The sequence below is a fragment of the Catharus ustulatus genome, chromosome Z (assembly GCF_009819885.2).
Source record: "Catharus ustulatus isolate bCatUst1 chromosome Z, bCatUst1.pri.v2, whole genome shotgun sequence".
Lineage (NCBI taxonomy): Eukaryota > Metazoa > Chordata > Aves > Passeriformes > Turdidae > Catharus > Catharus ustulatus.
In genome coordinates, this window is record NC_046262.2 from 44,317,838 (window position 1) to 44,345,347 (window position 27,510).

A 27,510-nucleotide genomic window follows, 5' to 3' on the forward strand; every position below is an offset into this window, starting at 1 on the left:
ACTTATTTTTGGCCGACATAAAATGTAAGTTAAACAATGGATTACATCTTTCCAGTTCTACTTAAACTGTTCCTTTGACTCCAATACTTACTGGTTTCTGCCAGCTCTGAATCCTCTGCTGGAAAATTCAAACAACATACTGAGCAAGTGGTAACACCTCTAATAGCAGAGGAAGATAGAAAAATCTTATCCATAAAATATGAGAGGCAAAATTGCAGTATTTTATTCTGTAAAGGTGTCTCAAAGCTGGGTCATCCACACTCAAGTTTGTCAATACATGAGAAATTCTATTCTGAGTCAGAACAAAACTCTGGCCCAGTGTCTAGCTTCCAATAGTAGTTTTCAGCACATGTGTGCTACCTGACTGTTATAAATTGGACATGTAGAAACTGTTATTCTTTGACAGTACTCTTCAGCAGATTTAGAAGCTTCTGTGACTTCTACTATGCATATTTTGTAATTACCTACTACACAACAGACAGGAAACCAAAATCTGGAAAATCTACAACAGCAAGATAGAGTAAGTTCATTACCTTATTATCATGAAAACTGTCAAAGAATATAAAAACACAGGAAGAAATGTTATCCAGACATTTCCTTTTATTATCACATTGAAATTGTTTAATGTACAAATGCTTTGTGTTAGTTGTAAATATTTCCCCTATTTGAGCAGCATTTACAGCTCTGTACATTTAAATGTGCACTTCTCTAGTCACCTTAAGATGCAAGACACTTTTGTGGTAGCAACTTCATAGATCAGTGAATGCCAACACTCCACAATCCTGTTTAAAATAATGAAGTCCAGATGGAGTGACAGAAAGGAGACAGTACACCATTCTATGCATTCACTCAGTTCATATTTCAAAAGTGCAAGAAAATAAAATCAAAGTTATTCAACCATACATCTCTTTCTTTCTTAATACCCTCCTTATGCATTTCACCTCCTATCCAAAAATAATGATTACTATAATAAAGAGAAAAGGTATCTATAGTTTTTCCTATAAAAACCATGAAACTACACAAATAGAAAACAACTATTTTTAAATATTCAAGGAAAATAAATCTCTGTTTAAAACAGGAATATACATAATGTAGACATGTTTCATCAAGATAGAATATTTTCAAAGTATAAATTCTTTCTAGTCCATCCCAATCCTCATATATTATAAAAAATTGGTTTCATCAAGACAATTTTAATAAATGGTCAACTTTTTACAATTAAAATGTCCTCCTTCTCAACTACCAGAAATTAATAGTCAATTAGGAAAATTAAAAACATTCATTTTTTATCATTATTTAAAATACTGGATTTATTATCCACTTAGCTGAAACTCTGTTCCAAGTATGTAGCAAAGTGAAATACTTGAAATAAATTCATTGGAAAAAAAAATTATTTTCAAAAGATACTTTGAAGTTTGGGATCATCTCACAGTACCCTACCTAACAGCTTTACACTGAACTCCAGTCTAATGCCCACATATGAAGGATGGGAAAATACCAATTCATCCAAACTATAACTTTATAGCTATAAAGCAACTAACATGGATTTGTTCATATATTTATCAGACAAGAGCACTGGGCAGTTAAGCACCTTAACAGGTTTCTGATTTTTCAAATGTCAGAATTTTAATCAGAATCACCTGCTGTCTCCCTAACCCCAACCAATATTTTTCCCCAGAGCCACCCATTTCTTCTTCTGCTTGCCATGACAGAGACATTTATCAAAAATGAAGAGGAGCCAGACATGCTTAAACTGACCAGGGATATCCCTCTCCACCAGTTACATCTCATAAGTGTCTTAATTTCTCACAGAGACCATGCATAAAACCTGTCAGTAAAAAATACATTGCAAGAGCTCTTCAACTGCAATCAATCAAGGTATTCACTTTACTGTGATCTAAATGCTTCTTTCCTATATATTGGTAAACAATAAAAAGGACAAAGGCAGTTTTACCAATGTTTTAATGGTGGGTATGTGCTTGTAAAATGAATCAGATTATGGCATCTACTAGCAATATTTTGAACTTTTATTTCATCAGAACCATTTAGTCACAGCTTTGAAATTGCTAGAAATTTCACTCCACTTCTTGCTACCTTAGTTGTCATCACTTCATTTAAAAGCAAAAATACCCAACAAACCAAGAACAAAAATAGCAACACAAATCCATGTATCTAAAAATTATTGCCAGTTCTCTAAGCACACCCCATTTACAGAAAACCTAAAATAAAATGAGAGAATTAAATACAGATTCTGCAACCTAGAATTTCAATGCCAATGGTTATTTGCTTACCTTTCCAGGTTTATCTTAACTCCAAAACCATTTAATATGCTGCACTGGAATCAAAGAACCTCATTTGTTCCAAGTTTATACATCAAAGGCTTGACTTCACTCGAATTTGCAGGTTTCAATTATCCAGCCAAAAATGGCTCAAAAGCTCAAGGTAGAGTGATAACATTTAATTTCCATTTCTTGCAGTCCCTGAGGGTCTTCAATATGACTATTCTGCATTTCAGTTCCAGTCCATAAAATGGGAGTCCAGTTTAATTCTGCACATTTTTTTCTCTTTTAAATTGTTGGTTTCTCACTGGCTTTTACTCACATTTAACAGAGAAAACATAAATGACAGTGAAACAGGGATACTCTTTCACACTGGGATGAAGGCTTTACTACATTGCGCAGATAATGATTTGACCACTTCAAACATCAAGCAACAATCAAGAAGTGCCACAAAACAGATGTTTTATCTGACTGTACACAAATGAAAAGTTTTGAAAGCCAGCATAGAAGTAGTCTCTATGAACTGGAGATAACATACACTATGTTCACCTAATGTAGAATATTTAAGAAAATATGGTCAATCATGCTACAAAATCCAATTGTGTAAGTAAAATCTGAATCAAACATGATTAACTTTATATTTAACAATGATGTTTCTCAAAAATAGTCCTGTAATCCTTGTAGTAGTAACCAAAAAGGCTCATAAGTACAAAACAACACATATTAGGCACAATGCAAAATTTTTAGACAGGTTTTTTAAAGCAAAATAGTGAAATAAAAAGCTGTACTTTTTGTTTAATAAAAAGGTACATACTTCCTTACAGTTTCCTGATTGAAGTAAAGTGTCCATCTATGTAATACCCATCTGTGCTTACTTAAAATCCTGACAGCACAACCTCCAAATATGACTTTCAAGTTACTTGGGAATTTTATGTGCACAGACTGAGTTGTGTTTCAGTAGTATTTGTACCATCTACACTCTTAGTAGCTATCTGTGAGTCCTCCCTTCTAAGGTATAGATGTTTACAGATAAAACTAAGGACACATCATTTTTGCACCTAAAAGTAGTTTGACTAAGCTAGTATTTAGCTGCTGTTTCAAAACCTTGATTCATTTTTTCATGTTGCCTATTACTCCTCTTCAAGACTGGTACAAAGTTCCCTTATCTGAACATACAACACTGGAATTACATCTGTCTCACAATTCAGAGGTTGAAATAAAGACATTTTAAAGCTAATAATATGAAAAACCTCACCCATAATATCAAACATGCATACAATTACATATGGAATGCAAAAAGCAAATAGTATTTAATATGAATTTACTGTCTGGTCAGGCTTTCTTAAAACCTGGCTGCTAAAAATAGTTAGAGAAAGATATATAAACAAAAATAATTGAAGGTCCTCCCTCCTAACATTCAAAAATACATGACATAATATAGCACAAAATTATATCTTAATGTGTTATTCTTTTGGCAGTATTAGGAACAGTGCATTTTCATTTGAGAAGTGAGGAGGGATAATTCCTTGAAATTTATCTGAAGTTCTCACATTCTGAGAAAATGGAGAGAAAGCAACACATCTGACTTGGTTTGGGGTAAAACTACACGTTTTTGAGAACGTTTAGGGGTTTGAGGAAATAAAACTTTGTATACTAACTTATGAAAGAGTCATGAATGTGATAGTGATATCCCATTTTAAGTAATGATAGTAAGTGGTAGAGTTCGAATTGGAACAACACTGTGTCATTCACCAACTCCAAAATTCAGCATTCTTCCCCTCGCTGCATTTGTACCACCCTAGAACAATTTTGTTAGTCAGGTTTCAAGGCCATCAGTAGAAGAATCTGGAAGTCACTATACAGTGTAAAACACTTCTCGTGATAATGTGGGGAAAGAGGAATCCAAAAACAACAGTTTAATTCAACACAGACTGTGCAGCTTCCTTAAGAAGTGATGCAGCTTTGTCCAGTTCTTGTTCTGTTTGTTCCACTGTTACCACTACTCGAATACTAGAAAAAGAAAACCAGAACATACACAGTAAATTTTATTCCTAGCCTTCAGCTTTAGAATTGTTTCACGCTAATTTCAACACATTAAGATTACTATTAGTTCAAATTCAACCAGAAACAAGACATATGACTAAACAGATGTGGTCAAGATACTTTTTGCCCCTGCTCTGCCACCCCACCATACACACTGCAGAAATCTGTTATCTTTTTTACCTATAGAGGTGCAGATCATGGAATTGTGCCTGTTAACAGGCTACATGCTGTACCCCAAGATACAGGTAGTTTTCATACAGTTTTTTCATGGTACTAACAACTTGTAAAAGTCACTGAAAATATACCTCAAAAATGGAGCTGCTTCCATTTTTCTAAGAACCAACTATTCAATCCAGTCTACTGAACATAACACGTAAGCCCATCATGGCATGAATAAGAGATGGGGAGCCATAGCGAAAAAAAAAAAAAAAACAAAACAATCAAGTAACAGTTAGCTTTCTGCTAACCTGGGTGGAGGAAGACATTTTTCTTCTTTCTCCAGATAGCGAGCCTGTGTTAACGCTATACCACTATTCATGCACTACAAAGAAAGAAAATACATTAGTCAACTTGGGAATTTCTGATGGCATATCCTTTTGATCACCAAATAGATATAACTACAGTAATTTCACTACTATAAGGCGCACCCTTTTGACTAAAATTTTGGCCCAAACCCAGAAGTGTGCCTTATAGTCCGGCGCGCCTTATATATGGACAAAGTTCAGCAATTTGCCAACCCAGTAGCGTGAGCCGCAAGCTGTGGGGGGAGCTGGCAGGGCCACAGCTGCCAACTGCCGGCTGCGCGGCGCCGCGGCTGCCGGGTTGAGGCGAGGTCTTTGCCAGCAACCACGCGAGAGGAGCCGGCGGTGGATCCTCGCTGCAAAAAAAAAAAGTGTGCCTTATAGTCCGGTGCGCCTTATGTATAGGCAAAGATTCTGCTGACACCTGGAAGTGCACCTTATAATCTGGTGCACCTTATAGTCATGAAATTACTGTAACTTTTAATCTGCTGTCAAGACAAAGGTAAGTTGTTTCCCAAATGGAGGTTGCAAAGGTAGTGCAAAATCATCTCTAATTTCAATACAGCTTTAACACATAGAAGAGTTTAGGGTGCAGTGTCTTTAGTTTTCACCTCGATGTAATCAGCCAAACACACCATATTTACCAGGCAATTAAAACATATTTAAGCATATTTTCAAGGAAATTAACTCAGATTTCTTTTTGTTGTGTAGTCTTGTTTACCTGCCACCTAACACATAAAGCTTTCTATCAACCCTCACCTCTTCATATGAGACAAAAAGAACCAATGTGTATTGAGGAAGGGCAAAATACTACATATAGAATATGGGACATAAAAAAAGCAAATTCGCAGACTCAAAGAAGCAAAGGTTGACCTTAAATGGTTAAAACACACCTCCAAATCACTCTTCTTATTAACATTATGAAAGCTGTCTAAGCAACAGTTTTATCTATTTTGATGCTCATATCTGCATATAAGAGGAACTACGTCCTAAAGTAAATAGTCTAACATATATTTTTTAACCCAGAGCTACAGACCTAAGGCAGCAAGAAATGGTTAGAAGATGGTCTTTAATAGAGCCACATAATAAGCAAAGAAACTAATATTTTTGCGTTCTTGCATTCCTCAAAGATATTTCAACAAGTTACCCAACAAGCCTCCCTTAATTATTAACATTCAAAAGCAATGATATATTTTAATTACTATAGGGACACTTACATAATCCACAACTCTTTTGAGTAACTTCACGTCATTTTCCCGAGATCCACAGCTCTCCTCCAACTGTAAGTGTAATGCTGGAGAAAAAGATTCTCCCACTACTTTTAAACCAGAAATCCTAAAACAAACAAAAAGCCTTTGATGTACATCCTATTTGAAGACATGAGTTGAAATTCTAGACAAGTGTTTCTCCTTGGTGGTGAGTGAGAAAAGATGGGTATTTCACTTCACTGATAGCAATGCAGAAAAAACATATGCACATTTCAGCTTGCATTACATAAAGATGACAAAGTTATCAAGCAAATGTCTTTCCTAAGGAATCTCAGTAAGTTTGTATAACAATAGTTACTCATCCTTTTGCAAAAATAATTAATAATTCAGAAATTCTTAAAGAATCCTTATGAAGATGCAAGAGAAATGTCTGTGTTAGGCCTGTAAGTTGGCAATAAAAACCCATCTAGTTAGGTCAAGTCACCTTTTTATCACCTAAAGGATAAGAAAGAACAAAAGTTTTGCTGTGGGGTTTTGCAAGATTTAGGATCTGTTACTTAGTCAGAAGCTCCTCTAAAAATCGTTTTATGACTATAATTGTTGCTTCATCTGTACATAAAAACAGTTATCAACTGAATTTCTAGAATTTGATAGAAGGACTGACATTTGATTGTCACTGTCCTGACACATCACGCACATTTAGGACTGAGTTATTGCCATCCAAAAATCTGTATTCAACATCCAAGTAAGACCTCAGCTCCCCAAAATTAACAGGTCACACAAACCAATTATCAGGTGTAATTTTGATTTCTGGACTTTAATACGCTTGCCTAACACATATTTTCAGAAGATCAGGCTCATTTGATGGTAGTATCATTCTAAATAAACAAGCATAATCAATCATGCATTAAAGATTTTTATCAGTACTTTTAAATCTGGAACACAGAACATAAAATTGTTGCGGAAGAACAGTAAAATACAATTGCACAATTACTGCACATTAAATGGCTGTTGAATATCAAGCAATTTCTCTATCTTTTTAGTATCAAAACCTGACAGATTAAAAAAAAAGCAGTTAGTCGGTATAGTCATTTTTTAAAACAGCATAGTGTTAGGAAATTTTAAACCCTATTTTTCAGATAAATTCTAGCAACTTGCTCTGTGCCTCTAGAACAACGGGTACTTTATTATTATTATTTTAACATTCAAGGAACAATATTGTATTCAAGGTGATTGAATGGTGGGTGCATTGCATGAGTCTGAAATAGCTGCTAAGCTTCATCCCAAATGCTTTTATTGAGACAATTTTCAAATGCTTATTAACACTTTCTTGATGCTTGATTTCAAAATGTTGATTTAAAAATGCTTATCACTGTCTCCTAAAGATTTTGATGTGTAAGAGGCCGCAGACTTCCTCAACAGTCTTATGGTATAATCTCATTTCAAAACCTGTATAGGACTTAAAAAACTTGGACTCTTTATAGCAGCAAAACAGAGACAATTGGGAAAGACAAATTTTCCTCCTTTAATACATACATAATTGAGTATACATAGTCCAGTCTAAGCATCTGTAAAACCAGGAACAGATTTGGGCAAGAAGAGTTTCTTTAAAGTTGGCATTATAAAGGCATAGCCAAATAAAAGACAAAAAGCCCCAAACCCCACACTTACCCTTGTAAAGCTTTGTGAATCCGTTCACATTTAGCCCGAAGAGTCTGAAAAATATCTACACACAAAAAACAGCAACAAAACAAAACAATACCAAAAACCCACAAAACAATAAAACAAACAAACAAAAAAACCCCACAAAAAACAGAAAACAGAAAAAGAAAAGGCTTAGATTTCCTGTTTCTACTTTACATTTCTCTAAGATTTTAAGTACAGCATTTGGAATCAAACTAAGGTATCCATTGAACTAAGAAGTCTCTTTACAACTCTTCTTAATGTTCTCAGTTCCTATTTCTGCCAGGAAATGACAAGCTTTTAAGTCCTGACAAATGCACTACCTCCCTTTATCTCATTGCTCCAGCTGCATATGGAGCTGCTGCTGTTCACGACCATATGGAAGGGATGACATAAACACTTTGTAATGGGACTAAAACGGCAGGTCCAATTTATAAATATCCATAAATATCTATTGCCATGCAGACTCTGCTCGTTGATCCTTTCCCCAGTTCACTGCAGATTCTTAAAGAGAAAACTGACTCTTGGATTTGCAAACCATGGCTCTTTTCCCAGGTGAAGGCCAACCCTCCACGACAACTAGCAGTGCTGTAATTTACTCTTAATTTTTTTTCTTGATTCTATTTCACTTCAGACAACTGAGTGTGGGCTACCCAATAATTTTAAAATATTTAACATATTTAAATAAATAAATAATTTTTATTTATTTGCCACAAATTAAATACTGCGTTTCTGCAGATGTCCTCGTCAATCTGTTGATGTAAATGAAGGTTAAATCCAAATCAAATTGACACAATTTCACAATTTGGCCAAATTTCTCCTCATGTGCCTCTCAGTCCCTCCACTTCCTAAAAAAAAAAAAATCTTTCTTTTCCAGGTGTTCTGGTGGCTGGGATTTGGCACTGCTGTGGTCTGGGCTCAATTCCTGGTCAGCAAAAAGATTTTTTTAAGGCCAGATTGGATGGAGCTCCTGGTCTAGGTGTCCCTGCAAATAGTAGACAATCTTTAAGGGCTTTTCTAGTTGGCTCCTAGGGCATAAACTTCTGTCTGCCAACTTTATATACATGTCTTGTATCTGGTCCTGCAAATCGCAGGCAGTTTGCACCCTGATCATTTCTGAGATTCTTGCCTGAATGCTTAACTAGAGAAGGAAAAAACCCTAATTATATAGTGCAAGTGGAAAGGAGAGGGCTGCTCTGTCCTGAGGAAATATATTACCATTTGCTTCTATTTAACTTTCTCCTCCTTCATTTGTGCAGAAGGCATGTTTTTAAGGAAGAAGCATATCATTGATCAAAAGCAGTAGAATAAAAATTTCTTATTTGTTTTTTTAAAAAACATCTGTATTTCTTTTAGCCTCAAATAAATTGCTTATTTTCTGCTGGAAGACAGAAAGGGATGGAAACACTGAAAAAGAAAAGCAGAGTGGGAAATACCATAAAGAAAATAAACATGCATGAAAAATTAATTTGCAAAAAAATAAGAGGACAGAGGTAAAAGGTGAGGAATCTCAGTGGGGAGAAGTACAAGTTATTAGTTTGGGGGTCAAGAAAGAAAGAAGCATAGCATTTTCCTGAATTAAGTACCTGGATTATCTTCCATAATATTCAAAGCCTCAATAGCAGCAGCAGCTAACAAAGGTGGTAAGGAGGCAGAAAAGCAATAGCCTTGACCAGACAATCTCTATGGGAGAAAAGGAAAAAATTAATTATAGTAATGTAGACAATATTTTAAAAGTGAATTAATGTACATATTAAAAACCTCTCCTCCACACCTACAGGTACATGCAAGGATTTTAAAGTAGGTGTCCAATCCATCTACAATATTTCATAGGAACCAGACTGTGTAGAATCAAATACTGAATAATCATATATATCACTTGCAAATTGATATTAATAATTAACTCTCACATATAAGTAACTAATAGTACCAGACTATTTATAAAGAGATCTGTCTTACCTGATGGTCAATAATAAAAGATCTTCCACAGCAAAATCCACCAATAGAAGCCAGTGAATTTTCCATGTTTGCACTAATAAGATCTATATCATCAATCTGTCAGTTAAATTAACAAAATATTAAAAGATGCTTTTGATTGTATCAAGACTATAAGTTAATCTATTAAAGATACATCTTGTTTACTATTACTATGAACACTACAGAAGATCCACCAAACTATGACATAATAAAATGAAGTACAACTGAAATAATAATTTTAAGCAATACAGAAAGTACCTTTGAGAAATTGAGATTTATGGATCTGTAAATAAATTTCATATGATCTTGCTCTTCCAGGCATTGCAATGTGAAGAACACAAATAGATAAAACAAATTATTTAGATGCTGGTGACAATTTCACAATGCACTCAGTGTGGCAGGGTCCTTTAAGAGTGTAAGTAGCCCCACTGTAGTCAGTAAGAAGTAGAACATTATTAAAATGAAGCATAAACCTAATTAAAATAGTTTGAATGTTAGAGACATAATTGTCTTATTTCACTTGTTAGTTGCAAACATTTTCTTTTGCCAGGTTCCAAAAGATCTTGTCTGTAAAATGAATTAATATAGAAGTCAATTAATTGGAAAGGAATTTAACATAGAAGTCAGCTAATCAGATAGCAGTTGGCATGTATCATAGTAACACTGTTTCCTTTTCTAAATTAATATTCTCTTTTCCATGTTTCGTATTAAGTGAACACAACAAGACAAAGGAGAAGACAGAATGAATTCTCTTAATTCATTATTTCACTTCCAAGCTGAATTCAGACACTGCCAGAATGCAGCGAGAGATGCTCCACACTGGAACACTGGCAAACAAAAAACATTTCTTCCCTCCCCTCAGCCCAGGGGATTGTGGTAGTAAGCAGCAGCAAGGATACCATTTTCGTTTCCAAAGCTGCATAAACACCATGAAAAATAGACCCTTTGAAAAACAGTTTGGCTTAATCTACTGCTAAAGTACTACAATAAAACCTTTGAAAGAACCATCAGAAGTTTTATCTTATTTTTCCCCATTGGAGTTAAAGGCAATAGAGCAAAATAGGATGGCTATAAAGCACCAAGATTTTTCTGATTTACCCCAAGACCTTCAATATTTCTGTGTCACAGTGACACGTTTAAGTGTATGTGGCTGGAAAAAATAGTATTCATTATCTCATTGAGTGTCAAAAAACCTAATAGAATTATGCATTATAAAAACTCTTTTGTTATCTTCATCACTAAAGGTAAGTAAAACTATTTCAAGAAAGCACATGAAAGACTGCCAAGACCTGAAAGCTCTAGGACTGCTAAGAAAATGCTACATTTAAAAATACATATATGTTTTAAACCACCGATATTTAAATGTCTACTCTACGCTACAAAACTATCTGCTAATTGCACTGGTACCGTAATTTCACGAATACAAGCCGCAGCAATTTGACAAAAATTTTGGTGGAAACCCGGAAGTGCGGCTAATAGTCGGGGGCGGCTAATATGTGAATAATTTTCTGACATTTACAACCCCAGACGTGCCAGCCAGGGCACCGAGCCAAGCACCTGCCAGTAAAAGCCGGCATTGCGTGATTGTTACAGTGTTACCGTGTTGCCCTGGCTCCCTGCAGGCAGCACGGGGGGCGGGGAGAGAGGCGGGAGAGCTCTCTTTCCTCTTCTGCCGCAGCCCGGGGAGGACGGGGGGGGGGGGGGGGCGCCCCGCCATTGCCGCGGCTCGGGGAGCCGACGGGGGCCCTGCGCCACCATTGCCGCAGCCCGGGGAGGACGGGGGGGGGCGCCGCCATTGCCGCGGCCCGGGGAGGATGGGGGGGGGCGCCGCCATTGCCGCGGCTCCAGGAGGAGGCGGGGGGGCACGCCGCCATTGCCACGGCCCGGGGAGGACTGGGGGGGGGGGGGGCGCGCCGCCATTGCTGCGGCCCGGGGAGCCGACGGCGGGGGTGGGGAACGCCGCCATTGCCGCGGCCCGGGGAGCCGACAGGGGCCCCACACAGCCATTGCCGCGGCCCAGGGGGGGGGGGGAAGTGCGCGCTGCCATTGCCACGGTTCGGGGAGGAGGCGGGGTGCTTTGTCCGCACCCGGCGCCACGGGCGCGGGAAAGCTCTGTCCCCGCCCGCCGCCGCTGCCGTAGGAGCGGGGGAAGCTCCATCCCTGCCTGCCACCGCGGGGCAGCGCTGACCCGGGGTGACCGAGCCCAGTGGCAGCGGCGGGTGGCCCCGAGCCCAGTGGCAGCGGCGGCCGGCCCCGAGCGGCAGCACCAGGCTGGGCCACCTGGTCCCGTCAGCAGCCCCTAGCGGGCCGAGCCTGCACAGCCTTAGCTCAGCCAGTAAACCCCGCCCTCCCGCGGTTCTGTTACTAATTGCACGCGGGTCCTCGCTGCGAACAACAGAGCGGCTTATATTCGGGTGCGGCTTATTTATGGACAAAAACCGAAATATTTGCCAACACCCAGAGATGCGGCTTATACTCAGTGCGGCTTGTATTCGTGAATTTACTGTATTAGGAAACAATTGTACAACTTGCTTCTGTACAAATACATACATTTATTCCAAAGTGTTCAGTAATTCCTCTTCCGTGTTCTCCAAGGACTCCAAAGGAAAGGCTCTCCTCCAAAAATATTCTAACTTTGTATTTATATTTCAATTTTATCTAAAACAAAGAAAATTTTATTAAATACAAGTCAGAATTTGGGGACAAAATGCATGGGGGAGATAAGTTAAAGAAAGACAAGGACAGCATTCTGACTACTGCATGAAAGTCAGTTCTAGAGTTCTGTCATTAAGGTCTTTTAAAAGCCTTCAAAATTATTCCACCATGTAGTACTAAGAAAATTTTATAAATGTTCATATATAAAATAACCTTAGTTTTTTAATAGATTCTCAAGTACTTTCAAGATAATGCATTTTCACACCAGTTCTTCCATCATCTACAAGAATAGAGCCTGCATTCTATGCTGAATAGCAAATATTTTCCTTGGAGTCACTATTTCTAACATTTCTATGAAGGTTTTGAAGAAACTTTTTTTTTTAGATATTATTATTTTTACTATCTAGTATCATACAGCGTAGCTGAAAACACAGTATATTTTACAGGACAAAAATTAAAATCACAGTCAGACATTACTTCTAAGACTCAATAGCTTCAGAATCATAACCAGAAGTTTCAAAAAAAGGTTAAGGTTTGAATCACCATTTCATGAACATGTGAGAAAGTAGGAAGGTAAACAAAAGAACTGCAAGCAGAGTTTTTCTACGCAGATTTAATTACATTATTATTTCATTAGTCACATGCTCTCATATGCAGTTCAAAAGGCAAACTAAAACCACTTACCAACTCTGGAAGAGGGCAAATGTCTCCTGTGTTCATATACAATCCTTCCACTACAATAAACCTTCGAGTTACACGGGCCTTGCGAGGATTCTTCAGAGAAAGATATGGTTTTAGTTTATATTAATCGTTACTAAACAAGTAAAGTTCTAAATATTTTTTGGATAGGAAAGACTTTTCTGAAGGGAATGGCCTCTTTTTCAAATAAACTGTTACTTAAGTCTAAACTAAGTATTTTTCATCTGTAACAAAAGTCAAAATGCCTCACTGAACTACTTTCGTCTTTTATTTTATTTATTTTGCAATAATTTCAAAGCTTTTGACTTTTACACATGATTTAAGAGGCCTTGTTTTGCAACAAATCATAACAAATCCATTCAAACTTTATGAATAAAATACAGCCAATATAACTACAGAACAAATACTACAAATCTTGGTCTCTATTATACTCATCATTAGTGTAAGCATTTAGAAGACTTTTCAACAAGTGTTTTGAGCACCAGGATTCACAATGCAGCACAAACTTCTTACAAGTAGTGCCTTTGTAAAACACAATGAAAAAGTATTCATGACACTGATGTTACAAAGTCCTTGTCTGATTTCTGAATACAATACAGACCATCAAAATATCTTTCACTTGTTTCTGCTAAATTTCAATTGGTATCATTTTAGTTTTGCTGTTTTAAAATTACATTCCTCTGCTTTTTACTTTGAACTTTATTGATATTTTCTGAACAAGGATATTTATTCACCTATTTCATTGTTCAGTTCTTGTAAAAAATTCAGAAGCATCTATTTAACTTTTCTATGTGGCAGGTACCAAACCAGTCACTGTAGGCTCTAACAACTCTAGTGATATGACCTACCCTTTTCTAGTCAGTATGTCTTAGCTATACACACATGGTCTGTATTAAGCTCTTGCCCACCAATTTTATGTTCACATTCAGCTAATTACAGTAAGAAACTTAAACCATGTAGCTAATTCAAAGCACCCTGCTCTAACAAATCAAATGTGTTACACAAATTAGTCTGAAAACCACATCTAAAAACTCATGTAAAAGATTGTCTGACAAAATGTATTTTCCATGAAAGTACATTAACTAGTATGTTATCTATCAATCTGCTATTAATCAGATCTGTCACTGATTTACACTGATGACTCACAGTTTATCTATGCTTTTTCTACTTATCACAAAATCAGTTCTTTCAATTGCCTGTAACTTGACAGAATTCTGTGAACAAACCATACAATCATCATAGCTACTCAGTTAATTCTTTTAAAACTCATTTAATCAAGTCATCTGTACTTTCTGATCCTGATCTTAGTAAACTGCTTTTGGACATCCTTTTCCATTACTGTCAGAATGAGAAGCAAGCCATCACACAGACTCAAATTTTTCAAGAGAACATCTTAACGTTGAATGCATGATAGGGGATGACTGAGAAAAAGATTGGTCATATTGATTCTATAAAGGACTAGACATTTTAGTGCTGATTTTATAGTGTGACATTCAAAGTGATAGTTAACTTGCATGATGCATTAGGTAAATAGTTACACAAATTTCTGAGATAAAAAAAACCTCTGTAATAGTTTTTAAAGAAAAATATTATCTTACATCAGTAATTTGCCTGTAAAGACGTTCTCTTGCTACTAATGCCTGTAAGCTCAGTACTAAAGTTTAAGATGACAAATGCAAATAAATAAATACTTTTTAAAAAAATTATCTTAATTAAATAAGCAACATTAACTGCTCAATAGAGAGTTATGAAAACCAAATAACTGCCTTTAAGCACTGTATCCATTCAATTACTTGACTCAATAAAAAAATGTGGGGGAGGTGGCACAAAGGAGTACAAATATTTCTTCAAAGGAATGGTACCTTTTGATCTTCAGTCTCTTGTTCTTTCAACAGTCGTTCAAGGTCAGCCATATCATTATGCTTAAATAACTTGATGTTACTACGAGATGCTTGTAATCCCTTCTGAATAGCAAAGCAGGCAGCTTCATCTCTGTAAATATACCAAACCCTTCTAAGTTTGTCAAACACGATGCAAGTATTCAAAGAAAGCTGGCTATCAAGACCTGTCTTTCTTTGAGCAGATATTTTTGCTTAGGTGTAGACAAAACCAGATGTTTTAAAGCACTACATATTTTATTTACATTTTGAAAACTCATTTCAAAGCTTCTCAATTTTATATGTATTACAGAAACTAAAAGCAAGCCAGCAGGTTTGGTTTTTTTTTAAATCTGCACTCCTTTTATTTCTATGTGACAGCAGTTTGAGTACAGCATTCCATGAACCAGCCAGGATACCACAGTAACCATCCCAGAAACATCTCACTTCATTTGCTTTGAGTCTGAAAAAGCACAAAGATGTGCCTGTAACATTTACTGTAGTCCTCCAAATACTCAAAACTTCCATTTTAATATCCTTTGAGAAATAGTATCGCCATGTCCAAAGAACTATCCCCCATTTTTAAGTGCTGGAACAGCAAATTTCTGACTACGATGGGGCATGCAATTTCACAGCTGCTTAGATCAACTAATCTTGTAAAAGTGGCAACTAAACCAAACCCACATATGCTAAATGCAGTAATTTTAACCAAGCTGCTTTCAAAGACAGTGAGATCTTTTGTTGATGAGAAGGTGAAACAGTATGAGATTACTAAATCCAGGCTACACTGGCATCCTTGAGCAGTGTGTGAACAATCGTGGTCATTTGTGTCAAAAATGTTGATCCAGACGATAATCAAAGAATCAAAAAATATGATTAAATTATGAAAGAACTTCTGTAGAGGTCAAGTAGGCTGCAAGTCTTACACTTAGAAAAGAGAACACCAAAGAGAGATTTTGGCAGACAAATACAAAAGTACCATGGCTGTAATTTAACCACAGCAGGCAGATGAGCCTCACATCGCCACTCTCCCTACTCCCAGGGGAAAATCCCTGTCTAAAAATCAAATGCATCAATAGAAATTAGTACGTATTATATTTGAAACAGATATTTCTTCATTTTTTCATGAAACTTTTTACTTTCAAAAGTTAACCATTTGCATGTCATAGAAACACTGAGGATATTAAAGATCTAAGGTACTGAAAAAATCAGAATCAGAAAACTCCATTAACTCTTACTAAATCCAAAACCTCTTCTTTGGCAGAGTAAATTGAATATTGTTACAGTGTTCCTCCCAGTTCTTGCACCTTCCTTAGACAAATCATGGTTGGCTATTTTTAGCCAAATCATTTATTTGATTCTGTTCTATTCTTCTGTTGTTTTAATACGTACCAATACTTATCCAACTAATTCAATTAATTGCAAATAAGCATGAGAGGAACAACTCTCCTGGAAGAAAGGTGAAAAGCCAGCAGTGGACAGAAGAAAAGCAAGTATAACTGTATCATTTATGAAGAAAATTATTTATTAGAATTATATATTAGAATATGCAAGTTATTTGCCTTTTTTGCAGTTGAGTGCCCACATCTGAGCTTTCACAATGAAAGCTGTAACTGATTTGTAATATTTGGCAAAGACAAAATATTTGAACTTTGTGCTACATAATACTTGATCAAATACCTCATCAATATTTTTAAATGTTCAACAATATGTTTAACAATCATTTAAAAAAAAGAAAAAAACTGGAAAACAATACTTACACAAACACAATGTCCCCTCTCTTTGAATATGCAGGGATAGCACTGGCAATTGTTGCAAATCCGTATGAGTATATAATAGCTTCCTCTGTCCTCATGAATTTTGCTAGCCGTTCTTCTAATTCTAAGTGCACATCTATTTGACAGCACAGTAAAAAATAGATTAGATAGCCAGCTTGTTTTTATCTCGAAAAGTCTATCATTACTTATAGAAATCACCTAATTGAAGCAAACAGAACATTTATTTATAGGAAGAGTATTAAAACAAGTAACTTCCCAAAACCCAGTTGCAACCAATCTAGCTTTATTTAAACTGACAGGTAACCTGCTATGAATCACAAGTTTTAAAAGATCGGACAATATTTATGCAACTTGTTTCTCTAATGTTCTTACACCAAAGTTGTTAGAATTTACTTGCGATTAGACCACAAGTGATACAGCGTTCTTGGACTGTGACTAGAGAGCACAGTTACTACAGTCAGAAAACAAATTACCTAATTTACAGCAATTAATGAGGTCCTGTTGGTAGACCATCAGTTCTTCCAAGCTGATGCTACCCTACATCAGCACAGCTATCATTACAACAAAACATTGTTCTTGTCAGACTACAAGTCTCAAACAATCTCCTGAACACACACTAGCCCATTGAAAAGGTCACACCTCCAAGCCAGAGGTTATTCATGCTCAAGATAATATTGATCTAATCCCACACACAGCACTTCCCAAACCAATTTGGTCAAAGTGACCCATGTCAAAAATCAAAATATTAAAAATTTTAATACCATGTGGTGAATGAATTGTTGCTGCAGAAAGGTAAGCACAGCATTAAGTATTTTGCCTAAACAAAATAATCTGTATCAGATAAACTGTTATTTTGATGGTCTAACTCTCTTGCCACTATCTGCTTCTGCTAGCAATAGACAGATAACTATGCCTTTTATCAACTGGAAATAAATAAGATTAAAATGCAAATAGATATCATAACTGTGTGACTTGAAAGACCACCACTGGCCAGGTGTTACCTTTTTCAGAATTACTGAAGTTCATTGAAACTATAATCAAATACAGCAACATCAATTATACATACAGATTTTTTCCAATAGTCTGTCAGGCATGGTTATGTCAGAGTTGCTCTTTATGACCAGACATCAACAGAAAGGTTGCAGAAAGAAAGAATACAGCAAAAATCCTAACTTTGCCATACTAAACATACCTAGAATAATCTTGCTCCAAAACGACACAGTCATCTGATGCACTTTATTAATAAAAGCAAAGTTTGTATTCAAACAACAGCCTCTCAATTACAGTAAAGAGCAATTTTATCCATTTTAGCATGCAAAATAACACTTTCCTGATGTTTACCAGGGCATCAAAAAATAGATCAGAAATAAATTGTCTTTTCCATGGGTTTTAAATGAAAACAAACAGTTAATCATTCATGATTTGGAAGCTTTCTTTTGCACCCTACTATTGTGATCCAGCTGCACTAGATATACCAAATGTTCAGGAATAGCTAGAATAGCCTTTCCTCTCCAAAGACTTCAGAAGGAAGGATACTGACTGGAATTATCTCATCTACTTTCTGACTGAGATTGTAAATAGTCCATTTCCAGAATCTTTGTGTCTTTTTCTTGTGTCATTGCTACATGGACTTCAGAACCAATAAACAATCTTCAATCAGGTTTCCAAACAGGCGGGATGACCTTTGATTTATCGAACGAAAAGCCAAACAAAGATCAGCAGTAACAAAATTAAAAAAAGACTGCCCACACAGCATTTAAAACATGCAATATAAACAACATTCAGTCCAAATTGTTTCTTTTTGAAGCCACATCAGTAGTGAATAAGAAACTGTGGGAAATAAGAACTTAACTACTATTTTTGAGTGGTCAGCTATTGATACCTAATGAGGAAAAATGTTTTGAGCAGCCATTTACACAATTGAACTGAAGAAGATGACAAGACCATCACTGTTCAAAATCAGAACTTGCACCCTTCTCACTTATTCAGAAACAACCACCATTACACTAAGCAAAGTCTAAGTAAAAAACAGTGGGCAAAACAAGTATTGTCTGCAACGGCAGCTAACAAATATATTCAGATTTGTGCTAAGGAATAAAGTTTTTCAAGTCTAAGTAAATTTCGCCAAGGGTAAGAACACGTACGTTCAAAATGACATACTCTTGGCATACCATTACATAAGGGTATGAATGCTTTGTTTAACCATGAGGTTGAAAAGTGCTAAGGCAATGTTAAGGTTTCATTGTGAAAAGATCCAAAAATCCAGTACTGTCTGACTTTCCTTTATTGCAATGATTTGCTTTAGTACCATTGCACCACTTGGATTTGCCTAACTTAACTGAAAACTGCATCCACCACCTGAAGTGTATTTGCACAGGGGAAGACAACAATGGAACAGCTTCCTATGCAATTATGAAAAGTTAATAAAGCTAATATTGTCAATAACTGTTATGAAATGCCTGTTTAGCGCCTATTATATGCTCACATGGAAGTCAAAAACAAAAGAAATGAGAACTGTGGAGTGAACACCCACAAATATTCAGGCATATGTAAATATACAAGTTTTTCAGGCTTGTTATACAGCATAAAGGCACAGATACCTATTTCAGGGATACAACACAAAGTAAAAATGGCTTAAAAGAGACTCATTAAATCTATTAACTACTTTCAAAGTGGCATAGATATGAAGAACCAAATCTCCATTCAAAATAAATTATAACACAATAACATTTCAAATAGTGATCTCTAATATTGATATGAAATATCAGCTCCTAAGAGGGGATAAATTCCAGCAGTAACAACCAAAAAACATCACTTAAATTCTATACAGGAATGTAAGAGGAAACTGCGTATAGTTCTGCACAGAACATACCTTATTTACCAAAGTCACAGTAAGTAAAAAATTGTGTGAAGAGTTTAAGGCACATAATGATGCAAAAATGTTTCTTCTCACAGACTCATAATCCTGCCACACTGAAATGTTTCAAGTTAGGTGAAAACAGGAAGACAATTTCAGATTGAACAAGTAGAGCAGGAGTCTGTCTACCATTTAAAATGAATGGTATTATTTTATTTACTTTATGTGTAAAAGATAATACCTCAAAGGGGTGAGTATAGTATCACTTCTCTACTGATGTCAAGTCAAGATTAGATTCCTTGCTTTATGAAACAAAGTGCTTACCAAAAAAATTCAGAAGCCAATTAACAGCAAAAGCTATAGTCTATATCTTAGGATTAGCTCTCCAAAGAGGGCAGGAAACAATCCGAAGAATCTCTCACTTATCAGAAAAAAAAAAAACCAAATTCAATATGTCTGTTTTGAACAATTACTAGACAACAAACCAAGTGACAGACTTCACAAAATTTAAAATCAGCTTGGATTCAAAAGGTTATTATTATTCCACAAGGTTTTTTTAGCACTTCACTGTTTTGAAGGGAAAAGCCTATATGAATTCTAAAAGACCACTGATGAACTGTGATCACTGAGGGAATCTAGTTTCCTATAAGCTCTCTCTGTACTAATCCATGGGCCATCAGTACATTCCTTAGAAACAAATTGTGGTTCTAAGGCAATAAAATATTTCTAAGATTCATATCAAGACTCAACCCTGTTATGATAGACAGACTTTAATAAAATGAAATTAGGTATAGGAACCAGTTGATCTAGATTGGACTAGTTTGATTAACCAAGTTTGCTCAAGTTTGTCTTGAATTCAAGTCAAGTCTACAGGAAGCTAACTCTATGAAATAATTTGAGTATAGACCCCCTCAGAATAGAATTCCATCATCTCTGCGGAGAGACTGGAAAGTTCACATAATGAATTGATGATTTTAGCCTTTAACTGTTCAGCTATTCATGTATAATTCTTTGGTTTACATGCAATATTTCAAAATATAAATTCCTGTAAAGAACTATGTAACTATGTCCAGAGCCCAATATTCAACAACTTACTACTTCTTAAAAAGAATCAAAAAAAACCTGCTCAGACCATAAGATTTCTCAATTACAACATTAGTTATCAGTAGAGGAAAACTTCATTCTGGCTACAGTATTAGTAGTCACAGAAGTAGTCACACTAGCTATCACAGCAATCAGACTGCCCCCTCGTGGCAGTAGAAAATTTAAGTCGTGCCTATACTTACACTTGACAGTCACCGTGCATTATTAAATTCTAATAAGTATATTTTCTCTTGCTGCTATGGTTACCAGAGCTACAACAGATTATCAAATTTGCAATTCTCCTCAAAGACCAGAATTAGAAGGAGTAATAAAACAGATAAAATAATAAGAAACAAAGCCAGGAAGAATAAAAGCAACCAATCCTCCACAACTACAGTAAAATGTGCATTAGAGGATAACAGTTCTTCAGAGGAACAGAAATAACTTTTTTTGCTTATATATTGGACTGTTTTGGCTGGCTTACCAAACTAGCTTGAATACCTTTAAAGGCAGATCAAAAAACGTGACTCACCAAAAGTACCATAGAATCCTCTTGGTCCACAAGTGCCAACACCATATTTCTTCAGAGAAGCCTGGGCTGCACTCTTTAATAGGAAAGAAATAAATGAAGCATTCCTACATTAGCTTTCCTATACACTTCACACTGACAATTTTACACCAATGAATCACATATGACTTTTTGTAAGTGACCTGCTTCAAGTATAATAATGTACTGAATTCTATAACTAATTTCATCTCAAAACTATTTTAGATAAGTGTTAAGCATCACTCATTCTATACTTAAGGACTTAAGGATTAAACACTAATCTAACTCGAAAATCAACTAGGTATGCAGTAAATACACCAGATTAAACTTCAGAAAAAATACAAACTTGACCAGCACAACATTATGAGATTATAATCTTACTTCCTGTTTCAGCAGTATATGTTACTGACGAAGTTCATGCTTTCTGTATTCTTTATCCCAAGAAAACATAAAAGCAGAAGAAGAACAATCACACAAATAGAATAACTGGAAGAACTCACCTTAACGTTTTCATTATTCAATAGTCCAAGGAAGTTAAATGATGCGAAGTTTATACATTCCTTGCCATTAACAGTGATTATATGGGTGGGAGGACTGAAAAAAAAATCACAAGCCTACTGTTATGAATGAACAGTTGTCATTTTCATTAACAGTTAATACAGGAGTTCTGTTTTTCAGAAATAGAAGGCACATAGGTTTTTCAAGATTCCATCTTTCTACTATTTCTGTTGGAGCTGCCAATCATTTAAGTATTTAAGTTCAGCATCAAGTCACAATTATACTCAACAAAACCTATATTCCTGTATTTAATAAAGAACCTGAAAATAGTTTATTGACATATTTAATGATTCCTTGTTGAAAAGTTAAATTCTTAGAAGGATGACCCCTGAAGAGATAAATAAAACTTGTCCTTTAAAAGCAAAGTGATATCTATTTTCAAGAAGAAATACTAAAAATGAAAAGGATACCTCATTGCTCTTACTTCCAATGTTTTTGTCATAAAGCAACCCCAGAATACCTATCTTGTACTGATACAGCTACTGAAATATAGGTAGTAGCTGTAGGTGGATGAAGTTATTGCATTAACTATCACCTCAAGTTTCCAATTCAGTTTAATCTCTAATGGTTTGAGTAATTAATGTAATCAGGAAAGAGAGAAAGTCTAAAAACACACACTACTAGCAATGAACAAGAGCATAATATACATGAAGCAAAGGGGAAAATTTTTCTGCCCTAAAAAAATTAGGATTTAGGTAAACAAAAAACCAAACCAAAACAAAACTGGTATAAGTAAAATATTATCCCTTTAAATAGAAGCATCATGTCTCTATACTGTGTTTTATAAGCAAACCTGTTTTGGCAATTATACACATCAACAAGTTCAAAATTTTCCATTAATCACTTGGAGTGTTAAGAAGTCTCAAATCTAAGCCAAATACGAAACCCTATGTCTACCCCATTTCTGTATCTGCTGTCAAATACTGCAGCTGGGATTCTATGATATTCCTCACACACAGTGATTTCCACAAGCTTTCCCATGTGGAAAACTAGCACTGGGTACTTTTCTTGATCAAAATTAAACAGGGCTGCTCAAATGTCAAATGCCTGTGCAGAGCCATTCCAAATCTGGTGGCTGAAAATATTTCAATGGGTACATTTGGTGTGCAAAGCAAATAACTTTTAAGTCCAAGCTACTCACTGCAAGTTAAGAAAAACACTAAACTGCCTGAATTTCATTAAAAAAAACTCCATGATTTCATGTTATATCTGTTCCCTTGAGAAAATTGAGCACACGTTGCCTTCAACTAAGCAATTGAACAAGTTTACTAAACAGCTGTCTTGCATTACTGCATTGCATCTTCCGCATGGTAGTAGCATTACAGAAACATGCAGCAAACTGTCTTGGGGAACTGACTGCCAGACTGCCATTAAAAATATACCTGGATCTGTTCCTCTGTCTAGCTCATCAGTGAGCAGTACCAAAGTCTGGATGTACCTACTAAATGAAATAATAACTTAGTTTCACAGATACTCACCAGAGAAGACCAGCATATATATACAAATTTTGTCACTAACATGAGATTCAGTATATTCCCACCATACTATCAAATCTGGTAAATTTAAAACAATTTGCCTCACAGCTCCACCTCTAAAACCTAGAAAACACCCCAACGTTCACCAACAACTTGGGCATTATAAAGCTGTAGCCCTCATGAAAACTTAATCACCCTTTGCTATCAGAATTTTACCAGAAACAATAACAAAAACATAAATGGAAAAGGTTATTTCACTGAATAATTACAACCAAAACATGTATATTGACCACAACAGCAGTAAGTCCTTGCAGAAGAAAAATCCTAAAACATTTGATTTTTTTATCTTTTCACGTATCTCCCTGCCCCTAGCGTAACAGCTCACTAGGTATCATGGTTAGGAACAACTACTATGAGATACTGAGTGATCCAGCTTAAACAGTAAATAAAAATCTCATTTCAGGCTACATTCAAATAACTTGCTAGCAAATCCTTCAGAAACTGTCTTTTAAGGACTGATAGCATGCCCACTGTTCTTGCGACTCTCACTTAAGTGTTTCATACACTGAAAAAAATCAAAGAGGAAAACAAAAGCTACTAATGATATGACTTTAATTTTAAAGCAAAAGAAGAATTAGCATGACCATTTTTCAGATGTACCGTTAAGAAATAGATTTAGTGAGATCTCACACAACCAAGCTATCTTGCATAGATTAGTTTTCAGAAAGGCCAGCACAAGAAGTAACACATTTCTGAACTGTGAAAGCTGTTGGGGGTACCTTCTTCAGCATTGGTTCAAGATGGATCACTTTTTTGGTAAGGACACTTGTGAGCTTTCCTCATCATTTGGAAACATGACTTGATTATGCAGAAAGGAGAATATGTACGCAGGGTACAAACTACACAGTCTACTGAAGAAGGAGAAAATCTGCCTTACACACAAAGCAAGTCAAAATTTTTACTGAAATACTTAGTTTTTCTTGTAGTGGTTATGAGCTTTTATAATCGCCACTTATTACTGTTTTCAAGACCAGCCAGGATGTGGCTCAGAGGGACCTGGTCTAGTAAAAGATGTCCAACGGCAACAGTAGAAATGAGATAACCTTTCAATTCCTTCAAATCCAAACCGGTTTATAATTAGGATTTTTGTAAATCACCACTCATGATAGACATTAAGACATGAAAATAATTCAAAGACGACTACCTCCATAGAGACCTCCAGTCTCCCTAAAATACTGGTTAAAAAGGGAAAATTCTCTTGAGGTAAAATCAGGATGCAGACATTTTTCTTCCTGTATTAATTCTGAAACATGTTTTAAGCTTACAGTCAAAGTTATGGTCTACAGCTGTTGAGCAAATCACAGGGAAGTAGTCAGTCGGCAGCTTAAATGTTACAAGACAAATGTCAAGTTTTTCCCACAGCCACTACTGAGTTTAACAGCCACAACACATTAGCATTCTGTCACAATACATTTCCTAGCTGTAAGAACTGGAAAGTTCTAATAATTTAAACACTTTCTGAATCACTCTAAAAGATCTATTTGTTCTATTATTTTTAAACAGCCACCACTTCCTTTAACTCCATAGTACTGCTTTTTTCAAAATTCTGAAGAGTAACAGAAGAATTGTTCACATCACAGTTAATTAAAACAGGCATCACTTTTACATGGCAGCCTTTTCTCTGGTAACAGTACCATCAAAACGACCCTCACTATAATAGTAAATAATTGTACTATCACTAAATTATTTCAAATTACTAATGTCAATAGAAGGATATTACAAATGCTTACAAAGTACAAGTTACTAATGCGCAGACTTGCAAAAAAGAAGCTTCAAGGCAATTTCTGAAATATTGTGACTCTTGCATAAGTCATCAGACATTTCAAAAGCCTTGTAACACAAGAAAGTAACACTGAGCCATAAATTTCCTCACAAAACAGCTTTACCATCCAGCATTTCCAATTCTGATTGTCCAAAGAAAAACAACTTTTCATTAAGTGTGTGCTCCGTTTGGGGTAGAGTCAATTTTCTTAACAATGGCTGGTATGTGGCTGTGTTTTGGATTAGTGCTGAACACAGGATCGATAATATAGAGATGATTTTGTTATTGCTGATGTTTTTATTTTTGATTTTGACATTGTTATCACATAGAGCCAAAGCAAGTTCCACGTTTCACACTGCCATTGTGGCAAGGAGGTTACAGGTGCATGGAAGGCTGGGAAGAGACACAGCCAGGGTAGATTACCCAAACTGATGAAAGGGTCCAGACCACATGGCATGCTCAGTTTATAAAGTGGAGGAAAGAAGGAGGAAGGAGGGCACATCTGGAGTGACTGGGGCCCAGCTCTCCTGGAGATGGTTGAACATGGGAAGCACCGAATGAATTTCTTGCTTAGGTTTGCTTGTTTGCATGGCTTTTGCTTTCCTTATAAAACTCTTCATGTCAACCCATGACCCTTCAAATTCTCTACCCAGTCCCAGTGATGGGGCAGTGAGTGCCTGCATGGGGCTTGACTGCTCGCTGGGGTTAAACACACTAAGTAAGTTTCTTTTAAAGTGATTAGTGATGATGTAAGAAGGTGGTATCCACTTTTGGAGGTCTAAGTCCATGTTTTCAGGAATTATTAAATAAATTAACACCAAACAACAGAGAACCAGAATGAAGGCAAAGATACAACACTCCTTGTCCCACCCCCAGTATTGAAAAAAAGAAAGAGAGAACATGTAAATAAAGATTTTCTTACTAACATTGTCTTGATAATGTTACAAAACCAAGACCTCTTCAGAGGCAAATTCATTCCCACGCTCCAAAAATGCAATTCATTAATGAAAGGTTTTAAGGATATGGAAATGCTTAATGAGCAATATGCTTTAAAATATGGATCTCAAGTATTTGAGCCGAAATAAGTAAGCTATATTTACCCTGAAACAATGTTGTAATTGAGAGCTGGGTGATCTTTTGGCACAGGAGGTACAAGAGGCTCTGGCTGCCATTCTTCAATCAGCTCTTCTTTTTCCTGATCAGGAGAAAAGAAATACCGTCTGAGAAGGAAGTTCCCCTAGAAAACACATTATGTACTAAAAACAGTTGATAACAATCATATTAGAAATCATGTATGCTAATACATGTCACCTTTCTGCTACACTTAAAATTGATATTGCAGGATCTTTAAATGAGAGGCTCGCAATTATGACATCAGAAAGCGAATAAGATATAAAGAAACATGGACCAGATGTGTCTGTGTATTAAAGATCTTACATGATAATCAAGAGATGAGATACTAACCCGACATCCTTGCCAAATTTTAATCAATACTGTTTCATTCAACCTATTAAATATGAAAATTCTCCTCCATACTCTCTCCAGTATATGTAATTGAACATTAATTACATAAAAATTTAATATAGATTGCCTCAATTTGCTCTCTCAAGTCTTCAACAGTGCTGTTTCAACAACACTAGCAATAAAATACTTAGTAATGTAACAAACATGTGAGAAGGATACACTGGAGAAAAACTGCGAAGTGCAGAGAGAAGATTCCATCCTTGTCTCACAGCACTAGTGGGCATCTCTATACCACATTACTCTCTGGGTGGAAAATAAAAAATTAAAGACGTAATTTTACACTAAGGGTGCTGATCCATCCCACTGCAGGCCAGCAGCTGCTACAGTGCAGTCCTCTCCCATCCAAACATTCCTGTTCTTTGTGCAGGCAGAAGCAGTTACAAAACCAGACAAAAGCCTTATTCACATCCAGATGAAAACCAAGTCAGCAAAAGCAGGATGGGATATGTATATAAACTAGAACCCAGAACAAGAGTTTAAATCCCAACCTAGACTGACTAATGCTATTGGGAAACCACATCCTGAGTTGCATTTGCCCAGTAGTATCTTATACCTTTCCACAAGAGCTCAAAAAGGAGTTCTGACAATGATAAAGCAGGACACAACCTTCACTCTGTTCCTACAGTAGTTGTTGAAAGGCCCCAAATCCCTAATGTATAGTGTATCTAGAATCAAGAGTTTTGTGTTCATTTGGAGCACAGGGTTGCTGGTTAGTGGTGGGCTTCATTTTGGTTTGTGGCTTTTCCAGGACAGTGTTATGGGGTTTCGTTTTAATTAGGCAGTAGAATAAATCAGGTGAGAAGTGGGTGCAACCTATCAGTTATGGAAGGATAAATAAGAAAACGTTTGATACAAAATGCTTTTGAGGGAAGGACTTCAGAAGTAGGGTGTTTCTTTTGTTCGAGACCTGAACACAGAGCATTT

The 27,510-nt window shown here is 36.1% G+C and overlaps 1 protein-coding gene across 2 annotated transcripts in view; it reads right to left on the reverse strand.

Annotated features, from left to right (window-relative positions):
- Positions 1 to 580: 580 nt before the first annotated feature.
- SPTLC1 (serine palmitoyltransferase long chain base subunit 1) overlaps positions 581 to 27,510 on the reverse strand; it is a 37,210-nt gene continuing 10,280 nt past the window's right edge. The window contains exons 3-15 of one of the 2 annotated variants that reach the window (XM_033085847.1): positions 26,163 to 26,257; positions 21,708 to 21,801; positions 21,193 to 21,265; positions 16,703 to 16,835; positions 14,928 to 15,057; positions 13,051 to 13,140; positions 12,262 to 12,369; positions 9,694 to 9,789; positions 9,321 to 9,417; positions 7,723 to 7,777; positions 6,061 to 6,178; positions 4,790 to 4,863; positions 581 to 4,289 (exon numbers count right to left, since the gene is read on the reverse strand). In XM_033085847.1, coding sequence (XP_032941738.1) covers positions 4,196 to 4,289; positions 4,790 to 4,863; positions 6,061 to 6,178; positions 7,723 to 7,777; positions 9,321 to 9,417; positions 9,694 to 9,789; positions 12,262 to 12,369; positions 13,051 to 13,140; positions 14,928 to 15,057; positions 16,703 to 16,835; positions 21,193 to 21,265; positions 21,708 to 21,801; positions 26,163 to 26,257 — 1,257 coding nt within the window. In that variant the 3' untranslated portion in view covers positions 581 to 4,195. The other variant, XM_033085848.1, reaches the window with a different exon arrangement.